At 45.7% G+C, this 24,859-nt stretch overlaps 1 protein-coding gene across 14 annotated transcripts in view; it reads right to left on the reverse strand.

The window, feature by feature from the left end:
- Positions 1-24,859, reverse strand: part of PTPRT (protein tyrosine phosphatase receptor type T) — a 1,176,585-nt gene that overhangs the window by 51,441 nt on the left and 1,100,285 nt on the right. For all 14 annotated transcript variants that reach the window (XM_085003959.1, XM_085003963.1, XM_085003956.1 and 11 more), the window contains one exon: positions 7,965-8,041. In XM_085003959.1, coding sequence (XP_084860085.1) covers positions 7,965-8,041 — 77 coding nt within the window. The remainder of the gene's footprint in view (positions 1-7,964; positions 8,042-24,859) is intronic.

Here is a 24,859-nt window from a genome sequence, read left to right on the forward strand (position 1 = left end):
TTTACCATCACATCAAAAGGAATAAAATAACTAGGAATAAACCTACCTAAAGAGACAAAAGACCTGTACTCCAAAAATTATTAAGACACTGATGAAAGAAATCAAAGACGACACAAACGGATGGAAAGACTGACCATGCTCTTGGATTGGAAGAATCAATATTGTCACGATACTGCCCAAGGCAATCTACAGATTCAGTGGATCCACTTTTGGATTCAAAGATTCATTATGGCTCCCCCATGCATACTCTAGTAATGCCTAGGTTGACCATCAGTGCCAGCTCCAGGTCAGTGTCATGGCTGGAACGGTTGGATTAACCACCAGGAGTCAACAGCTCCATCTCGATTTTGCTTCTTTTTTTTTTTTAGGATGAACTTTTTACTTGTTATAATGATTTTTATTTTTTCCATTATAGCTGGTTTACTGTGTTCTGTCATTTTTTTACCAACAGCAAGGTGACCCCGTTATACATGTATACATTCTTTTCCACCTCAATTCTTTGAATGGTCCTATCTTCTCAGTGAAGTGGTATCTTCTGGAGGACAAACACTATCTCCTAAGTTTAATTTTTTTTTTCCCCTGCAAAGCCTAGGACAGTGTAAAACAGAGCAAATGCCCAGTAAATTAGCTGCTGAGAGACCAACTAGCAAGGTGGCAGAACATGGTGGTTATAAACACAGACTCTGAACTTAACTTCCCGGGTGTGAATCTTAGCTCTGTCCCATACAGGCTGTGTGGTCTGGGGCAGATTACTTAATCTCCTCGTGCCTCAAGTGATTTTTGCTGTTCAATGGGGATAATAGCATTTACACTACAGCCTTACTGTTAGGCTTAAGTGACTTAATAGTATACGACAGTTACTAGGTGCCAGGCCCCATCCCTATCCTAGGATTTAACATAAACGTCTTTGCTATTATTATTATTATTATTATTATTTTATGTATCTGGAAAGCATTTACTGAGTGCCTAACATGATTTAAAGTGTGGGTTGGTCACAGGAGAGACCCTGAGATGGTAAGCCTTTCCCTCCCCTTTGCTCTTCTGCTCTCCCTAGAAATGCAGTAATTGAACCCTCCTCTGAGCCAGGACAGGTAAGTAGGAAGATGAAAAGCACAAAGAGCTCTCCATTCCTCCAAATCAAGATGGACAGAGCTTCCCAGGCTCACAAGAAGTGACTCTAGGAGTTTTCCTGCATAGGTTTGGGAATGGAAAATAGTACCCTAATGGGTGGAAAGATGCAGTTTCTCAAGTCCATTCTCTTCTGTCATCCCCATCATCATTGCTTTTTACAGCCCTAGTCCTCCCTGGCCTTGACCAAGGCTCTAGCCTCATGCTGGCCTCCCTGCCTCCAGTCTGGTCCCAGAGCCCATCTGCCTCCTGCCAGTGAACTTCCCAGTCTATCTGATTATGTTGTTTATTATGCCCACTTTAAAGCCTGCTGTGGCTCCCCACTGCCTGTACAATAGTGTCCAAATGCCCTGGCTTGGGACTAATCACCTGCCTCCGTCTCATCTCCAGTTTCATTTCTAGTTGTCCCTCTCTGGCTTCTTCCACAGCCCCAAGCATCCTATGTTCTAGTTTTATGCTGCACTTCAAATGAGCCCTGCCTCCTCCTGAGCAGTCCTGCAGGGCTTGGTAGATGCCCCATTAACACCCTTATAATATGTGCCTCAGTAAGCTATTTTTTTTGTTGTTGTTTCTTTTTTTTGAACTTTCTCTTTCTGGGCCAGGGGACGGGCCACCCAGAGCTGAGTGCAGTTTTCAGCAGAGTCTGGTCTGTGACACACATGTACGACTATGTCTTTGAGGTGAGAGTGGGGCACTCCCTTAATGCCCTGCTTGGAAGACAAAAGGTCAAAGACAAAAATGCATGAGGTTTGGAAGATTCTAATGTACTTCAAAGTGAATGGGATGAGAATTTTGAGCAAGAAATTCCCATTGCAATTGTGGGGTGAGATGACTTGGGTTTATTATCAACAAAACAGAAATAGACTCACAGACAAGGAGAACAGGCTTGTGGTTGCCAAGGGGCATGAGGTATGGCATGGGATGGACTTGGAGTTTGGGGTTGGTAGATGTAAACTATTACATTTAGAATGGATAAGCCAGGAAGTCCTACTGTACAGCGAAGGGAACTCTATTCAGTCTCTTGGGATAGATCATGATGGAAAACAATATAAGAAAGGGAATGTATATATATAACAGGGTCACTCTGCTACACAGCAGAAATTGGCACAATATTGTAAATCAACTATACTTTAATAAAAATATAAATATGTAAATGACTTGGGCTAACTATTTTATTTGTTTTGCTCATCCGATCCTTCAATATTCAATCCACAGCTACTAACAGAGCATCTGGTACTCTGTATAAGGCACCAGGGATACAAAAGTGGAGCAGATGGATGTGGGTTCGGATTCTGAGCAGCTTGTAAACATCAACAAACTGGGACAAGGGCCACCAAGGGGAAGATATGGGGCTCTGGGGAGCTCCCATGGGAGCTGACAGAGGCCAGAGGGGTGTTCTCTGAGGTCACCGCAGTTGGATTGGCATTTTAAGCCCAGTTTGGGCATCTTCCCATCTCTGTTATGCCCATTTCATTTCTTAAGCCATATTCGCAGTTTTCCAACCACCATCCCCATAGCTCCCTGGCTGTCCTGCTCTTCTTTGGAAGCAGCCACCATATTTCCCTCTAGAGGCCTTAGCATTGGCCCTCCCCTGTGCCTGCTGTGTCTGTCCCCAGGTAACCCATTGGTGTGCTCTCCCCTTCCACCCAGGCTTCTGCTAGGACATCAGTCACCTCTGCAGAGGGTCCTTCCCTGACCCACCCTGGCATCCTTTATGGTACCTTCTCCACTTTGCTCTTCTTCAGGCACTTACCATGAAAGAGCCTCTGTTTATTTACATACGTTTGGTCTGTTTTCCTGGTTGAAGGAGAGCTCCAATGGGGCAGGGCTGTCCCGGGTTTGCTCATGGCTGTGTCCCCAGCATGGAGAAGTCTGCCTGGGTCATCAGCCTTGATGTGACAAATGCATGCATGCTGCGTGCCTGTCCATGCACGGCAAATGAGTAAAGAAACCGTCTGTGGCCTCCGGGAACCCATAGAGTCCCCAGAGAGAAAATATTCAAACCACGAGACTCTTCAGCAATGGAGATAAAAGGAAATGTACTGCTCCGTTGGGGCTCCTCTGGGGATTTGCCAAGAGCTTGTACGGAAAACTTTCTAACCTTAAAAGAACTTTGAGTTCATTTAAGTCCCACCTACACAGCACGCAGATCGACTGCAAACCAGCACTGGGCCTGCCTCCATCTGTCTGTGAGCAATGGGAAAGAGGTTTGCATCTAAAATGCATTTATCTCACTCTGCACTCGTGCATCTGTAACTTACTGGGGACCCAGATATGATATTTATTTCCAGACTGGTAATTTATAACAGATTCAAGTGGCCAATACATTCTCGGGTGTGCAAACAAACCTGCCAGTGGGCTGGTCCACAACCATGGCATCGGAGGCACACACAGGGCTGGCCCCATCCAGCTCATTAGCCAAATGGAGTTGTTTTAATGGATCATCAAGATCCAATTGTGGATAAATGATTCCAACATAGGCAGTTAGCCTTTTGGAGGGCTAGGAGGTCTTTGGCTGGGTGGAAACCAGGGCAAAGGGGTGAGCCCTAGCTGGGGTGTGTCTTGCCAGGAGTCCCTCCCCTTTGCAACCTTGAGAATTTTGACTTTGCTAGGGTATATAGTGGGTTCATGATTGATGTGATTCCAACCCTCCACCCGGCATTGGTAACGCTGTTCTAGAAGGTGCTTGTGCCTGGTGTCTTCTCCACCCCTCTGTTTACTCTCTAATCCCTTCCACACTCTGCTCTGAGCCCTGGGAGGCTGACCCACACGGAGTACACCCTGGGCTCCCATGCCCCCTGACTGATAGTTGGGTTGGGTCAATGGGGAGCAGAAGCAGGAGCTCAGAGGCCATGGGGGGTTGGGGTGTATGATCTTTGAGGTCTCTCCCTACCAGGTCACCATGGCTTGACCTTGACTCTCCATCAAAGGCTACAGCTCCTATTAGGCAGCCTCTTCCTTACAGCTACTCTCCCCCTCTCTAAGCCTGGAGCTCCCTGCTGGTTCTGGCCTGGGGATACTGCATCCCCATCTCTTTGCCCCACCCCTTTAGTGTCCCTTAATCCTCTTCCTACTCTTATTAAATTCCCTTTGAGGGAGCCTTTGTTTCACAATGGGATCCTGTCAGGTAGATATTTTACATTAGTTGCCACATTTCTGCGGAGGTGGGGGAGAGCGTTATCCCATTTTACAGACGCCAGAACAAGTGAATAATTTACCTAAGATCACACAGCTAAGAAGCAGAAAAGGCCTGGATTTGACAGGCCCTGCAAGGACTGAATTCATGACTTTGGTCTCATGAGCCCTTGACTCTAATCCCTGCGATCCAGCACAGAGTCTGGTATCACTTATTAAAACAGCATCTAGCAGAGGCTGGATAGATAGCCACATGATCTACTCAGAGAGAGAAGGAGAAGGTTGTAATGTGTCCCAGGTGGGCAGAGAACTGGATTCTTTCTAGCCAAGTGATCTAGGGCAAGGCTCTTAACTTCCATCCCAGGTTTCCTTTCTTTGAAGGCTTGCAGAATGCACTGCGATGATAAGAACCCGATAGAAATGGGTGGTGTTATTAGTATTGATGTTGCAGAGACTTACTTCCATTTAAAGCAATTTCATTTGTCGCCCATAAAATACCAAAGTGCTTCTGACTGCAGCCAGGTCCTCACTCAACTTTGGATTGTGGGTGGATCTAGGATCTAGGAGAGTGACTTTGGCTGGAGGTAGCACTCAGGCACTGAATGCCAGACATGGCAGCTTGGCCCAGCAGACCCCTCATGGGCATGGCCCTCAGGGCTGCCACATCCATGTAGCCATAGCCAAGGTCAAGGAGAAATAGAAGGAACCAACTCAGTCAGGTTCAGCATATGCTGGGTGAAGACGGTGTCTGGGAGTGGGTAAGGAGGGGCAGGAGGAAGAGCCCTGGACTGAGGCTTTCAGGTCTGGTTTCTAGCCTGGTTCTGCCGTTGACCAGATGCAAGGCTGTGGACCAGCTGTACAATCTCTCTGCATCTCAGCTTCCCTATGAAAAAAATAGGGGTGTTTACCTACCCCGAGGGCTATTGGGAGGTCTCCATAAACCACCCACCATAGGACCCAAGAGTGACTCAGAGCCATGAGCTGCTATAATTGCTTTCCTGTGGTTATGAAAGCCCAAAGGGCATGGTGGGGGAGGCACAGCTGACTCAGACTCCTGCTCCCACCTTCCTCACATCCTAGCAGTGTGAGCCTGGGGATGTTTCATAACCTTGAGGGCCCCATTTTCTCACCCGAAATGGGTAGTCATGGGATTTACTTTGTGAGTTGTGGTATGAATTCAGGCAGTGTCGATTCGCTAGAGGTGATCATTCTTAGGCTACTATTGGTCCTTCTTTCCTGGTTGACTTTCGGTCATTGGCTAAGGCAGCACTCACTGTGTCACCTCCTCCAGGAAGGCCTCACTGACCACCCCAGTGTCACCTCCTCCAGGAAGGCTTCACCGACCACCCCAGTCCCACCTGAAGGCTTTGATTTTCCTTTATGTTCCTGTGGCCTCTGCTCTTCAAGGGTCTTTTTTCTTTCTTTCTTTCTTTTTTTTTTTTTTTTTTTGTCTTTTTGCTATTTCTTTGGGCCGCTCCCGCGGCAAATGGAGGTTCCCAGGCTAGGGGTCCAATCAGAGCTGTAGCCACTGGCCTACGCCAGAGCCACAGCAACGTGGGATCTGAGCCGCGTCTGCAACCTACACCACAGCTCACGGCAACGCCGGATCGTTAACCCACTGAGCAAGGGCAGGGACCGAACCCGCAACCTCATGGTTCCTAGTCGGATTCGTTAACCACTGCGCCACGACGGGAACTCCATGGGACTTTTTTCTTATCTGACTCCCTTACCAGTCTTGAGCCCCTTTTAAAGTTTCCGGCATATTGTGTTGTATCTGTGAAATGAATACGAAATGCTTGAGGTAAAGGCTGAAGGTGTGTGATGGGTGATGCTCAGAGTGCTTTTTCTAGACTGGAGACAGGCTAGTCAGAACTGGCCATCTCCTCATGAACTTTCCTGAATGGGGTCCTGGTGACAGAGACTGTGTCTATCGTGACCCCCAGTGAAGCTCCAGCGCCACTTCTGACCACACATAGGCCCTGTGTTAGCCAGGGTGCAGGTGGGGAACTAGAAACCTCTCCAGGTCTTTCAGACAGAGGGAATTCAGTACAGGGAGTTGGTTATAAAGGTGATGAAGGAGCCGAGATGCAAAACAGGGAACAGTGGGGCCACCTAGAGATCAGCCCCAGGAGGAGGCTGCAATCACTCTAGAACCAGTGGATAATGGGAGGCAGAGAAGCTGCTAGAGCCCAGGAGCTGGGGCCACCTTGTCAAGGCTGGAACTCTGATGGACCTATTTGATGGAGCTGCCATCCCAGGAAATAAGGAGGAAGAGAAATACGACGGTTTCTCCTTTTTTTCCACCTTCTAATCTCCCATCACACCTTCCTTAAAGGAGTTAGCTTGCTCTCTTCCCTGCAACACACACACACACATACACACACTCTCTCTCTCTCTCACACACACACACACAAAACAGCAATGCAAAGCGGAATGGGGAAGAACAAGGCATAGACCTGAGGGCAAAAAGGTAAATGCCTAACACAAAGCTCAATAAATATTTGTTGCATCAATGAATCATCAGCTTAGCCTAGATTATGGGGAATTCGCACGCATGCCACAGTGCCTTGTAGCTTGTCTATAAGAACACTTGGGGGTCAGAGGGACCAAGTGGATCTCTGAGCCTTTCGTCAAGGTTCTTGGGCTCCCAGCTGAGGTCCTGGGAAGCACGGCTTGCATCAGTCATGCTAAGATGTCTATCCAGTCCCAGTGGCCGTGCTCCCTTTTGCAAACTCTCTCGCTTCCATGTGTACCCATCTTGGCTCCTGCTGTAGTTAGTCCCTTCTTCCATGGGCCCTAGAATGCGGAAGCAGTTCCTTTCCTAATTGGGGCTCTTCATCCCAGACTCTCCCCGCTCCGATCTCTCGCACCCTTGGTGACAGATAAATCACCCCAAAGCCCAGCTCTGAACCGGTCACCCCCTTGATCAAAACCTTTCAGTAGCTTTCTTTTGCCTACAAAACAAGGTCCGACTTCCTACGTTTGATCAAAAACATCAGTGATCTGTCTCCAACCTTACTTTCCACTATTCCCATTATAGTCTTTGCTCTTCTCAAGCTGAGCTGCTACATACCCTCTGCTACATCTCTGCTTGTGCTCTTCTTTGGCCAGAGGCCCCTCTTCTCCCTCTTTGATTTTAAATTCTACTTGCACTTGAAGCTTTGGTTCACATCATACTTTGCATTCTTGATGGAAGAATGACTCCCCAGCCACAATCTCCGAATCCCTGCAGTATTTTATCTGAACTCATGACACCTACCACTTTCTATTTTGCCCTAGAATTATTGATGTGTATAGCTTATCCTCCCACTAAGGTTTTAGAAGGGAGAGACCACAGCTTTTCTAGCTTTATGCTTCCCATAGCATCCAATATACAGAGGCACTCTGAAATTTTTTGTCACATAAATGGCTGTAGCTCCAAATGAATGAATGAATGGGCAAACAGGCACATGCATAAAAGAATTCATGGCTGAAGGAACACGACTGGCAGTCCTGGGGGTCTGCAGAGCAGGCTCCTCCAGCTGGCCTGAAAATGAATTCAGCTTTTGATGGATAATCAATGTGGGTTATACTAGTTATGGGGAGGATCCAGACCCTCTGGCCCTGTTCTAGGAGGGCCAGTCTCTGGGGAAGAGACTGGGGGCACAGCCATAGGTCTGGAACCTGCTGTACTCGCTGCCCAGCCCCATGGAAAGCCTTACATCAATGTAGTTGGCGTTGATGTAGTCAGAGTGTGGGTCTCCATCCAGCACCAGCAGCCTCACTCGAGAATGGTCATCTGCAGAGAGAGAGCAGAGAACAAGTAGATGGGTGATAAGGCCTTTGGCTAAGGAGCCAGCTCAGCACTGCCCTGCTTTGGAGCTGCTATTTACCAATCACCACATGCCAGACATCACGCTACTTACAAACATGCTCTCTTGTTTAACCCCGAGCACCACTGTCAGTTCTTATCCCCAGTCACAGATGAGGAAGCTTAGGCTTAGGGAGATGACTATGCCTTAAAAAGCACCTGTAGGAGTTCCTGCTGTGGCTCAGTGGGTTAAGAACCTGACATAGCATCCGTGAGGATGTGGGTTTGATCCCTGGCCTCACTCAGTGGGTTAAGGGTCTGGCATTGCTGCAAGCTGTGTTGTGTAGACATAGGTTGCAGATGCAGCTCGGATCTCACATTGCTGTGGCTGTGATAGGCTCCAGCTGCAGTTCAGATTTGACCCCCTAGTCTGGGAACTTCCATGTGTCTCAGATGCAGCCCTAAAAAAGGGAAAAAAAAGGGGCTATATATGCTGCTCCTGTTTTTATCCACCTCCCCTTCAGATCCTAGTTTTATGATTAGCTACTGGGAAGAGTCAGCCACTTCTTTAAATCGCAGTGATTTTGTCATTAAAATGGGGATGGAAATGCCTTCTTCAGAGGACAATGCAGGAAAAGACCATGTAAAAAACACTCCAGAAGTGAGAAGTATTAGACCAGAATTAATATGCTCCATTTTCATGCTTGTTTAAAACTGGCAAATTTACCTATTTTCAAAAAGTGCACAAATGTTTTCCTTTTGCCTCTTGGCGTATTGTTGCAAACAGACTGTTGGCCACATATTGTTATCAATACTATCATTCAAGTGAAGCTGACTAAATTATTATAAAAGAGGTCATCAATAACTAAAAATTGTGTTACAGGAAATAACCACTTCAGAGACAATCTAGGCATAAACAAGATTTTCAGGCTTTAGTCAATGGCACGCTTACTTCAAATAATACCAAATAAAAAGAATTAAAAAAAAACCCTAGTAAAACAGAAGAATCAGGCTAAGACTTTATAATTAATATAGTGAGCTTGGATGCGCTAATAGACATGCAAACAGCACACTCTGGTTGAGTCTGGAGGGGGAGGGGCTCAGTTTGCTGTCCTGATCACTGCGCACATCTCATCACATGTCACTGCATCCCCTGGTCAGTCTACCTTACTCTAGGGGGACCCTGGGGTTCCCTGGCAAGTGGACTGGAAAATTCTGGGCACCCCCCTAGGGTCTGTGAGGATCAAGGAAATCCTGCTCACTTATCCTATTAGACTTTTCCAGAACTTTGCATTTTCCAAGCACATCTACTACCACTAACTGGAGGCCCGCACCGAGAACAGGGACATTATCTGTTTTGCTCCCTGTTCTTCGATTCTCTGCACTCTGGCCAGTACTCATGAGTATATGAATGGATTATCTTGTTGGACCATCACAATGACTGTGGCAGAGAAGCAGGATGGGTGCTCTTAATCTTTGTTACAAATGAGGAAACTGAGGCTCCCAAGCACTGACTGGCCAGTAGATGGTAGAGCTTGGAAGAGTGGGGTTCTCTTAGCTCAGACACTCCTGATTCCCAGGGGGTATTGAAGCAGGATAGCAGAAAGCACTTCAAGGGTACGCAGCAGAGGGAATTAGGAGAAGTGGTTACCTGGGCGATGGAAGTGTTGAGAGGTCAAAGAAAGGAGGAGAAGTTACGCAGAGATAAACGTCAGCAAGGAGACTGACTCCCTAGGGATGGTGGGACAGAGGGAGGAAGTGAGGGTACTGGAGCCCAGGGGGCCACCTGTGGACACTGGAGCCACAGTGGGCCCCTCAGGGGGGAGCTGGAGAAAAGGAAGGAGACTTACTTTCTGTTCAAGAAAGTGCCTGGGAGGGGGACAGAGGGGAGAAATACCCTGGCTTCTTCCTTTCGCCCACCTTCCAACCTCCTACCGGTGCGTGTCGTTGGCCAAACTCAGCCAGCAGCCAGCTAACAAGAGGGGCTGAGAAATGCAACCTGCAGGGTCAGTTCCCCATGATGGAAGGTTGAGCAGGAGAAGACAAGGGATGGGACTTAGGATGGACAAGCAGGCCAAGGCTGGACAGGACACCACCCCATGTTCATCCACTAATTAACTAATTAATCAGTACAAAAATGATTAATTGAGCACTGCCATGGGCCAGGCACCATGCTAGACACCGGATGCATGTTTCTTAGTCATCATGGAGAAGAGTTTCCAGGGAAACAGCCAGAAGGAGTAGGTGGGAGGTCCAAGTCATCCTTTTGGGTGGGTGGGGAAATAGGGCGTGAGGCGGGCAAGGAGTTTGAAGCTAATTTCTATGGAGTTGATGGAGGCTTTACAAACATTATCTCACTCAATCATTTATTTCTCCAAATAGCTCTGTAGATAATTATGTTAAAACCACAATGATGGTGTGTTTTTATTCTTCCTATTTCACAGATGAAGAAACTAGGGCTTAGAGAGGTTAAGCAAGCTTACAACATAACACAGGACTGTTGGACCCTGAATGCCTGCTTGGTTCACACAGTGCACTGCCCCCAAACTTCTAGCATCTCACGGGTACTGCTCCTGGAGTCTGCGTCCCTGGTCCCTGCAGTATTCTAACCCTAGGAAGTGGGATTTCCTGGGGGACAGGTACCCAGCAGAGATTCAGATAGGGCCCAGCACATGACTCTCAGCTCAGACAGTTAAGCTATTCCCAAAACTGTAAACCTCAAAAAATAAATGAAAATGCATAATGTGTTTTCACTTGTTGGTCCTCTAATGACTTATCGATTCAAAAATCTCCTTTATTTATTGAGTTATATCTGCCCTTGAGGTCTATAGCACTGGAAACCAAGATTTTGGTTTAAAATGTTGAAAGGGAATTTTCTTTCATATGAAATGAAATTTAAAATCTGAAAGCAAACATGATTAAAAAGAGAACAAAAAGAAACTTATTTCTTTTAGTTAAATATTCTTAAAGATGAGCAGTGCCTCTAACCACCAGATGATGGTGTTTGCCAATATCACTTCATCACGCGTTTATTAAGAAGACACTCACCGAGCACCTACTATATACAGGCTCGTGGAAGAGCCTTTCCCAGGTATTTATGGAGTTTGTCAATGTGGTGGGGGAAACAGACTGTACAGAGGAGTAGAATTTCAAGGTCTAGAAAGTGGGGGAATAGAAGGCTTTGTGAAGTGATAGATAAGTGAGGAACTGAAAGTAAGGCTTGACTGGTGGACCATGAGGAAGGATCTTTCCATCAGAGACAATGGCAAGAATGACAGCGGAGGTCCTGGAAAAGCAAACATGTTGGGCAAGTTGCAGCTCCTTGTCTTGTGAACATGGAGTGGGAGAGGATTAGCAGTGGGAGAAGAGGCAGAGGAAGTAGGTGGGGGTTAGGTGGCAGAGGGCTTTCTATGTCCTATTCAGGTACTTAGACGCCTGTCTCCATGCTGGGGCTCTACAGGGCATCCACATAGAGACTATTTTCTGAGACTGTGAAAGGGTACTTAAGTATAACATGATCAGGATTTATTCCTACATGGGTTAACCTATGGCAAGTGGGATACCCTGGTGATGTGAGGTCTGGAGCTATGAGTCAAATCGGGGTTCATGTCTTGGCTCCATCACTTAGTAAGTCAGTTCATCTCTCTTAGCCTTGGTTTCCTTAGCAAAATGCTATAGATCTCAATACTACATAGCTCATAGGATGCTGGGAGGATTAAATGAGAAAATACGGGCATGAAAAATGTGAGGATGTTAAGAGAATGAAAAGACAAGCCACAGACTGGGAGAAAATATTTGAAAAAGACATCGATGATTAAGGACTTGTGTCCACAATATACAAAGAACTCTTAAAACTCAATAATAAGAAAACAACCTAATCCATTCCAAAGGCAAAAGTCTAGGTTGTTTTCTTATTATTGAGTTTTAAGAGTTCTGTGCAGTAGAAAAAAAAAATAATGTATTGTATAAATTAAAAAAAAGAAAAAAAAAACAACCTAATTTAAAAAGTGGCAAAAGATTTGAACAGACAGATAAACACCAAAATAAATAGACAGATGGCAAATAAGCATATGCAAAGAGCTTCAATATCATATGTCATTAGGGAAGTGCACATTAACACAGCAAGAAGGTACCTCTCCATGCCTACTAGAATGGCCCAAATCCAGAACACCGACAACACAAATTCTGGTTGTGGAGGATGTGGAGCAACCAGAATTCTCACTCATTGCTGACAGGAAAGAAAAACAGTACAGCTACTTTGGAGGACAGTTTGGCCCCTTCTTCCAAAAATAAACATACTCTTATCATACGATCCAGCAACTGCTGTCTCTGGTATATACCCAAATGAACTGAAACTTACATCCACATAAATCCCTGCACATGAATGTTGATGGCAGCTTTACCCACAAGTGCCAAAACTTAGAAAAAACCAAGATGTCCTTCAATAGGTGAATGGATAAACAAGTTGTGGTATGTCCATACAATGGAATATTCTTCAATCATATAAAGATATGAGTTCTCAAGCCAAGAAAAGACATGGAGGAAACATAAATGCATACCACTAAGTGAAAAAAGCCTGTCTGAAAGGTTTTCTAGTATATGATTCCAACTCCAAGACATTCTGGAAAAGGCAAAACTCTGAGACAGTAAAAAGGCCAGTGTTTCCAGGGACTCTGGGGGGATGGATGAATTAAGGAAGCACTGGGGACTTTTAGGGCAGTGAAATGTCCGTACAATACTGCAATGGTGGATACTCGTCATATTTTTCAAATCCTATAGAACTGTGCAACACATAATGGACTTGAATATAAGCTATGGACTTTAGCTAATAATAATGGATCAATATTCTCACATTGATGTGAGATGCCTTAAAGGGGAAACTGTATGGAGGTGGGAAGTAGGGAGTACATGAGAACACTGGACATTCTGCTCATTTTTTTTGAACCTAAGATTGATCTGTGAAAAAAAAAAGTATGAAGACCTGTTGATGGGAATGTAAATTGGTGCAACCACTAGGGAAGATAGTATGGAGGGTCTTTAAAAAAAACTAAACATAGAACTACCATATGATCCGGCAATCCCACTCCTGGGCATCTATCTAAAGATACATGCACCCCAATGTTCACTGCGGTATTATTTACAATAGCCAAGACATAGAAGTGACCTAAGTGTCCATTGACTGAAGAGTGGATAAAGAAGGTGTGGTACATATGCAATGAAATATTACTCAGCCATTAAAAAAATGAAATAATGCCATTTGCAGCAACATGGATGGACCTAGAGATTATCATACTAAGTGAAGTTAGACAAAGACAAATATCATGTGATATCACTTATATTTGGAATCTAATAAAAATGATACAAAAGGACTTATTTGCAAAGCAGAAACAAGCTCACAGATTTCAAAAGCAATCTTATGGTTACCACAGGTCAAACCATTGTGGGAAGGGAGGAACTGGGAGGGTGGGAATAACACATACACACTACTATATAAAATGGATTATTAACAGGAACCTACTGCATAGCACAGGAAAAGCTACTCAATAGCTTGTAATAACTTATATGGGGGGAAATAATGGATATATTTACACATACGACTGACTCACTTTGCTATACACCTGAAACCAATACAACACTGCAAGTCAACTATACTCGAATAAATTAAAAAAAAATAAAATCAAAAAAAGTGTGAGGAGAGTATCTGGTATGCAGCAGGTACTTAATAAATGGTGTTTCTGGGCTAGATGTGAGGCAGGCAGTGAACTGATGGCAGAGATGGTTAGACACTTAGTGCTTCCGGTTTGCCCTTCTGTACAAAATGTAAATCCATCATTCCGAGGAGGCAACAAGCTATTGTGTGTATTCATTAAAGGGCAGAATGCAGCTCTAGGTCTACCAGAAAGGCATGGCAAGGAGTAGCAGTGCCCTCATGGTTTATTTATTCCTTCTGGGAGATGCTAATATTATTCTGTGTCCCCTTCTTCTCCTAACTTTATATAATTAGAAGGATAAAAAATTGTGTTTATCCACATGCACACAGAGAAAGATGGGGCAGCGGGCGATGTAAAGGAGCTTATACAAAGTAATTTACAAGCAGCCCAGGACGTTCATTATGCTCCATCTACATTTTGCAAGCTTGAGAAATAGCTAATCTGGTCTGCCTGGTTTGATATTCAACACGAGGAGAGGCATCACATAGAGGAAAAGCAGATGCTCAGTGGCGAGGTAAGAGGAAGGTGGGGGAGCCTGGCTCCACGTGGCTCTCAGCTGAGGTGGGAGATGGGCAAACACTGGCTTAGGGGGAGGAGAGAACCAGGGGTGGCTGGTAGAAGGGAGACATAACTGCAAAGGTCCAAAGAGCCCCCCACCCCAAACACAACTCTAGGGGAATCAATCTGTGTCTTGTAGTTTTAGGACAAAGCCCAGTGGTATGCTGTAAAAGTGTAACAAACAGCTCTCTGGAGGAAAAAAAAAAAATGGCCCCAATCTGTAACATCTGCTGATCCTGTGATATAAAAACCCCTTCCATGACTGATTTTCAGATACCGACATGGCATCAGCTATCTCACAAAATTCCTGAAAAATTAACCATCAGCTCTTGCAAGCTGGTATGAATCAACTCCAGGACACCACGGATCTGACCAGACCCCACAACGCCTTGCCCGATCTGATAGTTTGGGACCTACTTCCCAGTTCAGCCTCACATCCTTCTATACACTTTGACAACGTGCCTTTTTTTCATGTTTCTCAAACAAACTCATGATGTCTGCTCTGACCACAGGGCCTTTGCACATGTGAAAGAAGACCCTCAACCCTGTAAGGTGGACCACATCTCATTCTCAGCAAGCCTCCTACAATCCCTCCAGGTTCTGATAGCTCCCTGTTCTTGTCTTCAGCTCTTATTTAAAGCAGCTGTATTTCCATGCCTGCCTGATTGCCTCACCCTGTTTAAGGAAGGTCACCCTATTTACTGAATTCCTCTACAGTGTATGGCACAGAGCGAGGGTTCAATAATTATCTGTCTGAGATGTGGATTCATATTTGTGTCTGAAAGCCTGAGAATCAGAAAGAGGTAGGATCCCCTGCTTATAGCCACACAGCTAACTTTAGGTAACTGGCCTGGGACCCAAGATTCTTACCTCTACTCAAGGCTGGCATAGTGTGCCTGGATCCTGTGCTTAAATTTTTCCTCTCCCTGTGGCTCCCCTTCACCCCACCTGCAGACCCAGCCTGCCTTGTCTAAAGACTGGCGGCCCAATATTGCCTTCAGCAGGAGAGAGGTAAGAGGTTAGGCAGGTAGGGAACTATATCTAGTGACTTATGATGGAACATGATGGAGGATAATGTGAGAATAAGAATGTGTATGTGTGTGTGTGTGTGTGTGTGTGTGACTGGGTCACTTTGCTGTACAGCAGAAATTTACAGGACACTGTAAACCAATTATAACTGAAAAAACAGAAATCATTAAAAATATATAAATAAAAAAGAAATATCTATAACTCTAAAAAAATTAAAAAAGAGGTTAGGTAGACTCTGAAGGCAGACCTGAGGTCTGTCATTACCTCTGTCACCTGGGGCAACACTGACTCACCTGACCCAAGCTCAGTTTATGAGAACATTCAAGTCCTAACTACCTTTGCAAACTTTGCAAGGCTTAAAAGTGGTAAGATAGGAGAGCACCTTGGGTATCATAAAAAGTCAATATGAGAACGTAAACTTGGGTTTATCATTATTCTAGACCAGTGGTTTTCAAAATATAGTCCCTTGGCCAAGAGTATCAGCAACATCTGGGAACTTGGTAGAAATACCCATACTTGAGTCCCTGCCCAGATCTGCTGAATCAGAAACTCTGGATGGGGCTCAGCAATCTGCACTTTAACAAGCCTTCAGGAGATATTGATATACTCAGGCTTGAACGTGCAGATCAGTGTTCAGTTATTTAACGTAGAGATAACCTGGCTAGTCACTTCACTTTGCCTTGGGAAAGACCAAAAGATATTATTGAAATTGGGCTATGAGACTAGAGACCCACCTGTGTTGGGTGTTAGGTACAGAAATTTATCTTTGTGGAGTGTGTAAGATGTTCTGGGCACTATTCTAGAAGGTTTATGGATGCTATTCCATTTGATTCTCACAGGAACCCCTTTTATGGATGGGAAAATCAAGGGTCTGAGAAGTTTAACCACCCATGAGAAGGTGTAAGGTTGAGAGCTTCCTTATAGAGTGGTGGGGTCCCTACCTCTCCTGGAACCCCAATACCCAATGCCTCCACACCCCTTCCATGTCACTGTCCTGTCTCATTGGGTCTCCCCACCGGTCCCTGGCCAGAAGAGAGGGCTTGGCTTCCCCCCTTACACAGTTCTATCTCTCAAAACAAACCACTGCTCCTTATCTCTTCCTCCATCATCAAAGGGAAGCCAATAAATCAGTCTTTACAAGTCATCTCCACCTAGAAAGATGATCGCTTCACAGAGGTGGGGCTGGGGAGAGACGCTCATTTGGATACAGGATGTGCTTTCTTCCTGTCTTCTAGGCAGTGAGGAAGGTAAAGAAAGGTGTAATTTTTTTTAGAGAAAAGAGATTTGACTCATTACAATGAATTGTAGAGCTGAAAAAATCATTTCCTAGAAGTATTGGAAATGTTAATGCCATCATCTTGTGCCAGCAGAGAGGGAGGAGGCAGGTAATTCTGCCGAGACTGCCTGGGTACCCTATTGAAGCTAAAGGTCTGTGCATTCAGGCTTGATTGAATTACCATGATCAAGAGAGAGGGTGGGTGGGGTATGACAGGGAAACAGCCCAGCACTCTGTGCACCTGCTTCCTTATTCTGCCGGTTTGCTGTTGGCAGAGGTTGGGCTGCTTCCTTCTGCAGGGCCCTGGAAGGAGCTGCTTCAATAGATAAAAGCTTTGGGACCATAGAGAGAACTTCAACACAGAGGCTCGAGCACCAAGTTAGAGGGACAGTGGCCCATCTCATGATTCTATGGATTCATTCTAAGCAGGCTGTCCAGCCCATACCCCATGAAGGGAGATTCCTGAAGAAAGGGAGGAAGGTTCCCCATTTGGATTCTTTCAGAAGGAGAGTCTGAGACAAGGGTTGGAGTGCAAGGACTTGATTTGGGAGAGGATCCCGGGAAACGCCAGAAGGGAGATAAGTGAGAGGGAGGGAGGAAGGAAGCCAGTAAGGAGTGTGCCATCGAGCAGGTTATCCCTGGAGGCATGTGGGGCTTGCTTAACTCCGTTAGGAAATTCTGGAAGAGAATGTGAATACGCACCTCCATGTCATTCCCCCTCAGCAGGGAGGGATTGGGGGAACTTATACCCCCCCACCCCCATCAGTCACCAACTGAGGGCTGCCCCTGGACACACTGACTATCCCGACAGTCCTGGCCTGCCCTGCAAGCAGGCAGAGAGGGTGCCAGTGGCCAGAATGAGCCCTCTGATGAATGAGGGCACTGAGGATTTCTGCACCAGAATGCGTCTGTAAGACCCAGGCAAGAGCCAACCTCAGAAACAGAAAAGGAGAAGAGGGGTTGGGGTGCACCGAACAAGGCCCCCATTTTGATATCCAGCTCTGTCTCCCCAGAAATCGGCAGAGAAAGAGCTGTGAGAAGAAGCCTCTGAGTTTGGGTTAAACCTGTGTTCCTTCCTGGAAGTGCAAACAGCCCATCCCAGTCTGCCATCTGCTCTGAGGTTAGAGCCCCAGTGGATTCTACCCTAAGAGCATGGGTGTCTCTAGATATAGAGGGACTCCTCGGTAGGGGGCTTGGGGCATTTGGGTAGCAAGAGCCTGGGGTTCTGGTCCCGACTGCCCTACTGACTCTCTGTGTACCATGAACAGGGGTTCCATATCTCTGGACCATTGCTCCTTTCCCATGAACCCAAAGAGGCTAGACTTAGCCTCATCTAGGTTTATAAGTCTACACAACCAGATTCAGATTCAATATTCATTCATATTATTTGGATTTTTTTTTTGCATTAAAAGATGAGAAGCTGAGGTTAGAGAGAGAAAATGACCTAGTTGAAGGTCATGTATGATGTCAAGGGCAGAATTGAGACTTAGCATCTTGTCTTCTGGAAACCAGGCCCAGTACTCCAGTCCACCTGAACCAGTGGCTTGTCTTAGACTAGGGAGTAAGAAGTCTCAAAAAATGTCTTGGATTTCTTGTTGGCCCTTTAGACCTTTCCTCCAGCCTTCTGCACCTACCTCTCTAATCTGGGGCTGATTTCTATGGATCAGAGGTTTTTATATTCAACATCCCTAATCATTAGGGAAATGCAAATCAAAACCATCATGAGCTATCACCTTGCACCTGTCAGAAAGGCTATCATCCAAAAACCACACAAAACAAATGCTGGTAAGGCTGTGAAGAAAAGGGAATCCTTGTATAGTGCTGGCAGAAATGTAAATTGTTATAGCCACTATGGAAAATAGTATAGAGGTTCCTCACAAAACTAAAAATAGAACTACCATATGATCCAGCAATTCTATTCTTGGATATATATCAAAAGAAAACAAAAACACTAATTTGAAAAGATCTATACACTCCAGTGTTCATATCTCTATTATTTACAATAGTCAAGATGTGAAAACAATCTACGTGTCCATCAAGAGATGAATGGGTAAGAAAAAAGATGTGTTATATATGCAATGGAATATTACTCAGCCATAAAGAGAAGGAAATTTTGTCATTTCCAACAACAAGGATGGACCTGGAAAGACAGAGAAAGGCAAATACCTATGTTATCACTTATCTGTGTAATCTAAAAAATAAACTAAAACAAGTGATTATAACAAAACAGAAGCAGACTCACAGATATACAGAACGAACTAATGGTTACCTGTGGGGAGAAGGATGGGGGGAAGGCTGAGATAGAGGTAGGGGATTAAGATGTTCAAATTACTATGAATAAAATAAGTAAGATACAAAGACATATTGTATAGCACAGAGAATATAGCCAGTATTTTGTAATGACTTTAAATGGAGTATAATCTAAAAAATATTGAATCACTATGTTGTACATTTGAAACCAACATAACATTGTAAATCAACTTTAATTAAAAGAAAAAAGAGGAGCTCCCATCATGGCTCAGTGGAAACAAATCTGACTAGCATCCATGAGGATACAGGGTCGATCCCTGGCCTTGCTCAATGGGTTAAGGACCTGGTGTTGCCGTGAGCTGTGGTGTAGGTCCCAGGTGTAGCTGGAATTTGACATTGCTGTGGCTGTGGTAAAGGCCAGTAGCTACAGCTCTGATTCAGCCCCTAGCCTGGGAATCTCCATATGCTGTGGGTGCAGCCCTAAAAAGACAAAAAAAAAAAAAAAAAAAAAAAAAAGAGAGAGAGAGAGAGAAAGAAAAAAAAGAAAGAAAGGGAGAGAGAGAGGAAAAAAGATCAGAGGTTGATAAACATTTTTTTTTTTTCTTTTTAGGTCCACACCTGCTGCATATGGAGGTTTCCAGGCTAAGGGTCCAATTGGAGCTGCAGCCGCTGGCCCACACTGCAGTCACCAGCAACTCGGGATCTGAGTCTCTTCTGTGACCTACACCACAGCTCGCAGCAACGCTGTATCTGCAACCCACTGAGCTGGCCAGGGATCGAACCCGCATCCTCATGAATCCTAGTTGGGTTCGTTAACTGCTGAGCCACGACGGGAACTCCAGCAGTTTGTAAACTTGAATGTGTGTTGGTGTCACCTTGCATCTGGTTGGCTTTTTAGAACAGAGATTGCTAGGTGCCACCCCTGGAATGTCTGATTTGGTTGGTCTGTGGTGGGACCAAAAATGAGTATCTCTAACATGTTCTCAGATGATGCTGTTGCTGCTGCTCCAGGGACCACACTTTGAAAACCACTGGACTCTGTCTACAGATTCCCTTGATCTTTGGCTCTGGCTGGGTTTAGCCAATGGAGGCAGAAGATTGGCTGAAGTGGGGAGACTGCCTTCAAGATGCTTATGCCTTCAGCTTCCTTTTGAGGGCCACCCTACTGGCAATGCCAGTAAAGGTCACACCTCCAGCCAGGTTGTCTTTCTTTGGGCTCTGGGTACCTCTTCTTACAGAATCCTCTGTAGTCTTGATATGGCACTTATTCCCAGGGCACCACACTATTCCCTGCAGTCCTATACCTAGCTCACATGTTTATTTAAAAATAAAATCACTTGATTAAATTATCCTCAGATAACCCTAGTTGAAGGTCCCATCTGTTTCCTGCTGGGACCCTGACAGATCCCAGAAGGGGAGCATCATTTGCTAAAATTTGCAGCCCCTGAGATCACTTCCTCTACTTGGTCTCATTTCCGTCCTGCTGTCCAGGAAGCATCCTCTCTGACTTCCACAGGGAGCATGCTTTGGTATTCTTGAAATTTTCCCTTGTCTGGTCTATGCCCCAGAGCTACTTAAAAGTAAAGAACTCTTTGTTCTGTTTCTCCCATTCATTTCCTTCCTTTTCACTTCCTTTCTTTTCTACTCCCTGGAAACCTCACTGTCTCTATTACTAAATGCTAAACAGAATCATTTGGAAGAAAGGGCTTATTTAGCCAAGGTTTCTCTTTCATTGTTTCATTTGTAGGCAGTGCCCTCCCTCCTTCTCTTCCCCTTTCATCTTCTGTGTCCTCCCTGGCCTGGGCCTTTGTCCTCCTCTCTAGCTTCCCAGTGCTTGGGGTCCCTTAAGATGCTAATCACACCCGGTTTCCTTCTTGTGCCAAGAATATTTCTATTTATCAAGCCAGGGCAGACTTTGCCTCGGGGAGGGACACATACAAGGGCAGGAACACTTTCCAATCCTCGGGGCTGTTTCTCTTTTCCTTTTCTCATTTCAATTCCAGGACCTTTTTTTTTTTCTTTCTTTCTTGGTTCTCCTTTATGTCTTGTACTGCTTTTGGATGAACTGGTTTTCTTGGCTTTGTCTCCTCTCAGGACTGAGTGCAGACCCAGTCCAGCCACAGCGTGTTGCAGAATCACTGACCCTTACATTAGAAAGGAGATTCAGGTTTTTTTCTTTCTTTCTTTTTTTAATGACCGTCCCACAGCATATAGAAGTTCCCGGGGCAGGGATTGAATCTGAGATGCAGTTGCAACCTATGCCACAGCTACAGCAATGCTGAATCCTTTAACCCACTTAACCAGGCCAGGGATCGAACCCATGCCTCTGCAGTGACCTGAGCTGCTGCAGTCAGATTCTTAACCTGCTGTGCCACAGTGGGAACTCCAGATTCAGGTTTCTTTAAACCCATCAAAGTGATATCATTAGGTGTCCATATTTTCTCTGCCTGTTTGGATCTCCCCAGAAGTAGCTGTAAGATGAGGGTTTTAGTGCAAACTCTTTGTATAAGAAGGGGACACCAGGAGGAAAAGAGGGAAGTGAGTGAGACAGCCAAGAGAAGGTGGCCCAAAAAAGGTGTTTCCAGGTCCATTACTCCTGTGGGCAGCTGCACTCCACTCCCTGTGGGAACCCTGGAAAACAGTGTAGAACACACAACCCCGTGGGGGCAGGAATGAGGAACTGAGCTATTTCATGGTCCAGGGAGAGACAGCCTTGTACCTGGACCATCCTGCTCCAGCTTTGGAGAAAGACCCCAGGTAAACAGATGCAGACAGGGCAGGAATCGGGGGAAACCTGTGAGGAGCCAGGGTACACACTCACTCGCAGGATCAGGCAGGTCCAGGGTCAAAACTAAGAGTGAGCAGCCCCTTGAATGCCTCATGCTGGGTGCCTTGCCTGTCTCACCTTAGTCCCAGCCCTGGATGCCAGCAGGTGTTACTATACAAGGAGGTGGTAGGACTATGGGGTGCTGGGGGGACACTGACAGCATCTTCTGCCCCCTCTGATGGAGTCTAAGTCTCTTCGGCTCTACCTGCAGTCTGGAATCCTGTTTTCTCAGACGTGGCTCTCGGAGGAGGTAAGACTGTTCTTTTTCTCTCTCCCATGTCCCATCTCTCCACCTTCTTCATTCAGACTCAGTATCTTCTTCCTTACTGGAATATCATTGTTCCTAGTGTCATCTTAATCCAAAGTTCCTCCATCTATCCTTTCTGGGTGTTCTCTACTTTGGGGGGAAGCCAGAAGGGAGAGACTCATGGTTCAAGCCCTTAGGGTTCTTTCAGAGACTCTGTGCATTTCAATATTCAGTCCTGTTGACCAAACACCAGCCATATGCCAGGTTGGGGGAAACAGAAGTGCAAGAGATCCCTGGTCCTGCTGTCACAGGCCGTCTAATCTAGTGAGAGATCAGGCAGCCAACAGAAAGTCATCTGCACGCCTTTCAAATCGCAATAGAGATGCGAACTAAGAAGAAAACAAGCCTCATCCTCTCAGAGTGGCTGATGGGGTTTTGATCAAATTATAACAGTCAGACAAATTCCCCAAGGAAGTGGTACCTGAGCTAAGATCTCGAGAACAAGGAGAACTTGACAGAGCAAAGAGAGCAGGGATGGATACATTGATAGAAGAAAATGTGCAAAGGCCCTGTGCCGTGGAAGAGTGTGGAAAGTCCAAGGTACTGAGTGAGAGCCAGAGGGGCTTACGTGTGGAGACTATGATGGGGATGACACAACGGGAAATGAGACTGGAGAGAGGCGGGGGCCTTTGGATAAGAAGGGCTCAACAGTGAAGGGAGCCCTTTGAAGGGTTTTCTGTAGGATGATGACATGTTTCAATCCATATTTGGGGAAGGCTCCTCTGGCTTCCATTAAAGATCAGAGAGGTATAAATTTTGGGGCCAACATAGATGTGGAACAACCAGGAAGAGGCCAGGTGAGATCTGATGATGGCTCGAGCAAGGGTGCTGAGTGCAGAGGGTGAGTAGTGGGAGGCACCTAAAGACACAAAGCTTGGCTTCCCATCCTCAGCCCCTGAGGCTTTGGACCAATACGTGGCCCAACCTGGGCACCCATGTCTCTCAGAGAGGCAAGGTCCCTTACTGTGCTTGAGTCATTTTTTCCCCATTATTTCTTTTTTCTTTTTATAGCCGCACCTACAGCACATGGAAGTTTCAAGGCGAGGGGCTGAATTGGAGCTGCAGCTGCTGGCCTATAGCACAGCCGCAGCTGGGTGGGATCTGAGCCACATCTGCAATCTCTGCAGCAACTTGTGGCAACACAGGCTCCTTAACCCACCGAGCAAGGCCAGGGATAGAACTTGAATCCTCACAGACACTATGTTATGTTCTTAACCCACTGAACCACAACAAAAACACCCCCATCATTCTCTTCTATTATTACTTTCTATTTTAATATTTCATCACTATACCCATTTTACAGAGAGAGGACCAAGGCTTAGAGTGAGCCTATAATTTATTGGACCCTATATGAACTCCCCATCTGCTGGGGGAACAGATATTTTAAGCCATGTGTGGTGCTTGAGCAGAGAGGGTGGTCAGAGCAAGCAGAACCTGTGCCCAGAAAATGAACTCCCTGGGGGCAGAGACGAAGCATCCAGGACCCAGCTGCACAGGGCCTGGCTCAGAGGAGGCTCATGCGTCATAGGTCTTAACACACATTTCCTGATTGCTGGACCATCTCTTGGCCACACTTCATTTGCAAGAAATCTCACTGTCTGCCTTACTCTCTTCCAAGAGACAAATTATAAATGTTTTCTGATTAGTTCTCCCATTCAGAGTCTATTTCTAAATCAGCACAGGAAACAGCTAAGCTAAAACTTCTCCCTCTTTCTTCCTTTACAAGCTGCCTGTATCCTACACTTGCTTCCTCTGAGCATTTTCTTAGGCAATGTCTAGACGGTTAAAGAAAACAAAATAAAACACTGAGCTGTGCTAGAAATAATTTGTTATTCAAGACTTTTTTTTTTTTTTTTGGTCTGAACTGGGCTACTCTGAAAACAGAGACCAAGAGATGTTTTCTAACTGGTGAGATGTACCTAACTGGTGGGATGTCAAAAGGTCCAGGCTGGCTGCACTGTGGCAGACACACGCTGTTGTAGACACCTGTTCTAATCAGCATATGTGCTCAGCATTTTGTAGGAGGCAACTCTGTCCTCTGTATCTATGTTTCTTAGAAGGCTGTGCCCACCAGCGTTTGGCAGTGAGTCACCTGTGTGTGGTATGCAGTTCCATGGCAGTCTCTCTTTCCTTCTCCTCCCAGAACTGACTATCACACACAGTCACAACCAAGTACTATCACTGCCTTTGTTCAGGCTTCATCATCCTTTGCTAGGACCATTGCAGTAGCCTCCTCACTGGTCCCTCTGCCTCCAGCCTGTCCCAATCGAATCCACCCTCCCAATAAGCTGCCCTGGTGATATTTCCAAAATGGACATGGTTACACTTTCCTGCCCCAACCTGACTTAGTCCATGTTTCCACATGGGTATTTTGTGGATCTTACTGAAAATAAGGTGGAATGGTGTATCCACACTACTCATCAGTGACCCTGAGAGACTAACGCTATGGCTACAAGTATCAGTGCCAGGTACTGTGTGGTTTTTATGTACCTTTCCCCAACTACTCTATCTTTAGTCTTTTAAAAAAACTTTTTTTTTTTTTTTTCACATGGAGGTTCCCAGGATAGGGGTTGAATCAGAGCTACAGCTGCTGGCCTACACCACAGCCACAGCAACACCAGATCTGAGCTGCATCTGCGACCTACACGGCAGCTTGTGGCAACACCAGATCATTAACCCACTGAGCGAGGCCAGGGGTTGAACCTGCATGTTGGGTTCTTAACCTACTGAACCACAACAGGAACTCCTATCTTAATTTTTTCCCTCATTTCGAAGGTGAGAAAAAGGAAGCTTAGGAAGTTCCCATAACCCACCCAGAGCCCCACAGCTGGGATAGAAGCCGGGCAGT

The sequence above is a fragment of the Sus scrofa genome, chromosome 17 (assembly GCF_054392235.1).
Source record: "Sus scrofa isolate SSC_HxYL_T2T_F1_AM1 chromosome 17, Sscrofa_HxYL_maternal_Yorkshire_Landrace_v2.0, whole genome shotgun sequence".
NCBI lineage: Eukaryota > Metazoa > Chordata > Mammalia > Artiodactyla > Suidae > Sus > Sus scrofa.